The 1,324-nt window shown below is 60.5% G+C and overlaps 1 protein-coding gene across 1 annotated transcript; it reads right to left on the reverse strand.

Moving 5' to 3' along the window:
• Window positions 1–611: 611 nt before the first annotated feature.
• EXOSC5 (exosome component 5) lies at window positions 612–1,140 on the reverse strand. Its single transcript, XM_057401102.1, has 3 exons — window positions 995–1,140; window positions 808–897; window positions 612–718 (listed from the first exon to the last, which is right to left on the reverse strand). The coding sequence occupies exons 1-3, from the start codon at window positions 1,103–1,105 to the stop codon at window positions 626–628; spliced, it is 294 nt and encodes a 97-aa protein (XP_057257085.1). The 5' UTR covers window positions 1,106–1,140; the 3' UTR covers window positions 612–625.
• Between the last annotated feature and the right edge of the window lie 184 nt (window positions 1,141–1,324).

A 1,324-nucleotide genomic window follows, 5' to 3' on the forward strand; every position in this document is an offset into this window, starting at 1 on the left:
TACGGCACATGAGAGCCGCCATCTTGCATGTCCCACCAACAGTCAATGCTGTACGGCATCTTGGGAGCCGCCATATTGGATGCACCAGTACCTTAAGCATTGCACAGCACATGGGCGCCGCCATCTTGGATGTACCACCAATAGTACTGTACAGCGTCTTGGGCGCCGCCATCTTTGCGTACGGCACATGGGCGCCGCCATCTTGGATGCCCCAGAAGCTACGCAATGTACAGCACATGGGCGCCGCCATCTTGGATGCACCGGTATCTAAGCAGCGTAAGGCACTTGGGGGCCGCCATCTTTGCGTACGGCACATGGGCGCCGCCATCTTGGATGCACCGGTATCTAAGCAGCGTAAGGCACTTGGGGGCCGCCATCTTTGCGTACGGCACATGGGCGCCGCCATCTTGGCTGCCCCAGAGGCTACGCAGTGTACAGCACATGGGCGCCGCCATCTTGGATGCCCCACCACGACCCCCAGACCCCGTCCACATCAACGGATGCACTCAAAGCCACTGTGTGGGGCGAGGGTGGGGGTTCCTTTACTACATGTGAAGGGGTCACAAGCCCCAGGGGGGTCAGTCCAGCTGCCCCTATGGGGGGGGGGTGTGGGGGCAATTCCATGTCACGACTTGGAATACCTCCTCCGGATGGAATCACGATAGAACTGGAAGATGGTGTCGGCGGCGCTCTGGGCTGCAGCGATGCACTGCTGCATCTAAAAGGTGGTGGTGGGGGGGAGACAAAGGGGGTGTTGCGATGGGTGCTACGCCACCCATAGCACCCATAGCACCCCATAACGCTCACCTCCTCCATGGAGCAGCTCCCTTTGGTGCTGGCCATGAGCACCTTCTTCTCGGCGCTGTCGATGGCGAAGGTGAGGACGGCGCGAGCCTCCTGCGATGGAAATGGGGGGGGGGGGGGGGGGTTAAGAGGGTTATGGGGTGGGGGGGAGGGGGTCCAATGGGATTGGGTGGGGGTGGGGAGCACCCACCTTCTCCTGCTGGCTGCTGGGGTCCAGCACGAGGGAGCCATCGGGGAGCAGGGCGCAGGCGACGCCGCAGAACAGGGAGGCCAAGGGCAGCCCCGCGTCCAGCAGCCCCATGCAGGCGGCATTGAGGCAGCACGAGAGCAGCTTTGGGGGGGGGTTAAGGAAATTCCCCCTTTTTCACCCCAAAATAGGCATTTCCCCCCTCTAAATCCTGTTTTCCTGCCCCAAACCAGCACTTTGTACCCTAAAACCCCGCTTTTTCCATCCCAAATCCCCCCTTTTTCACCCCAAAATCCCCACTTTCAATCCCCAACCCATTTTCTACCCTAAAAC

The sequence above is a fragment of the Pezoporus wallicus genome, unplaced genomic scaffold, assembly GCF_028554395.1.
Source record: "Pezoporus wallicus isolate ANWC-B61680 ecotype Strahan unplaced genomic scaffold, APGP_CSIRO_Pwel_v1 contig_14422, whole genome shotgun sequence".
Classification (NCBI taxonomy): Eukaryota; Metazoa; Chordata; class Aves; order Psittaciformes; family Psittacidae; genus Pezoporus; species Pezoporus wallicus.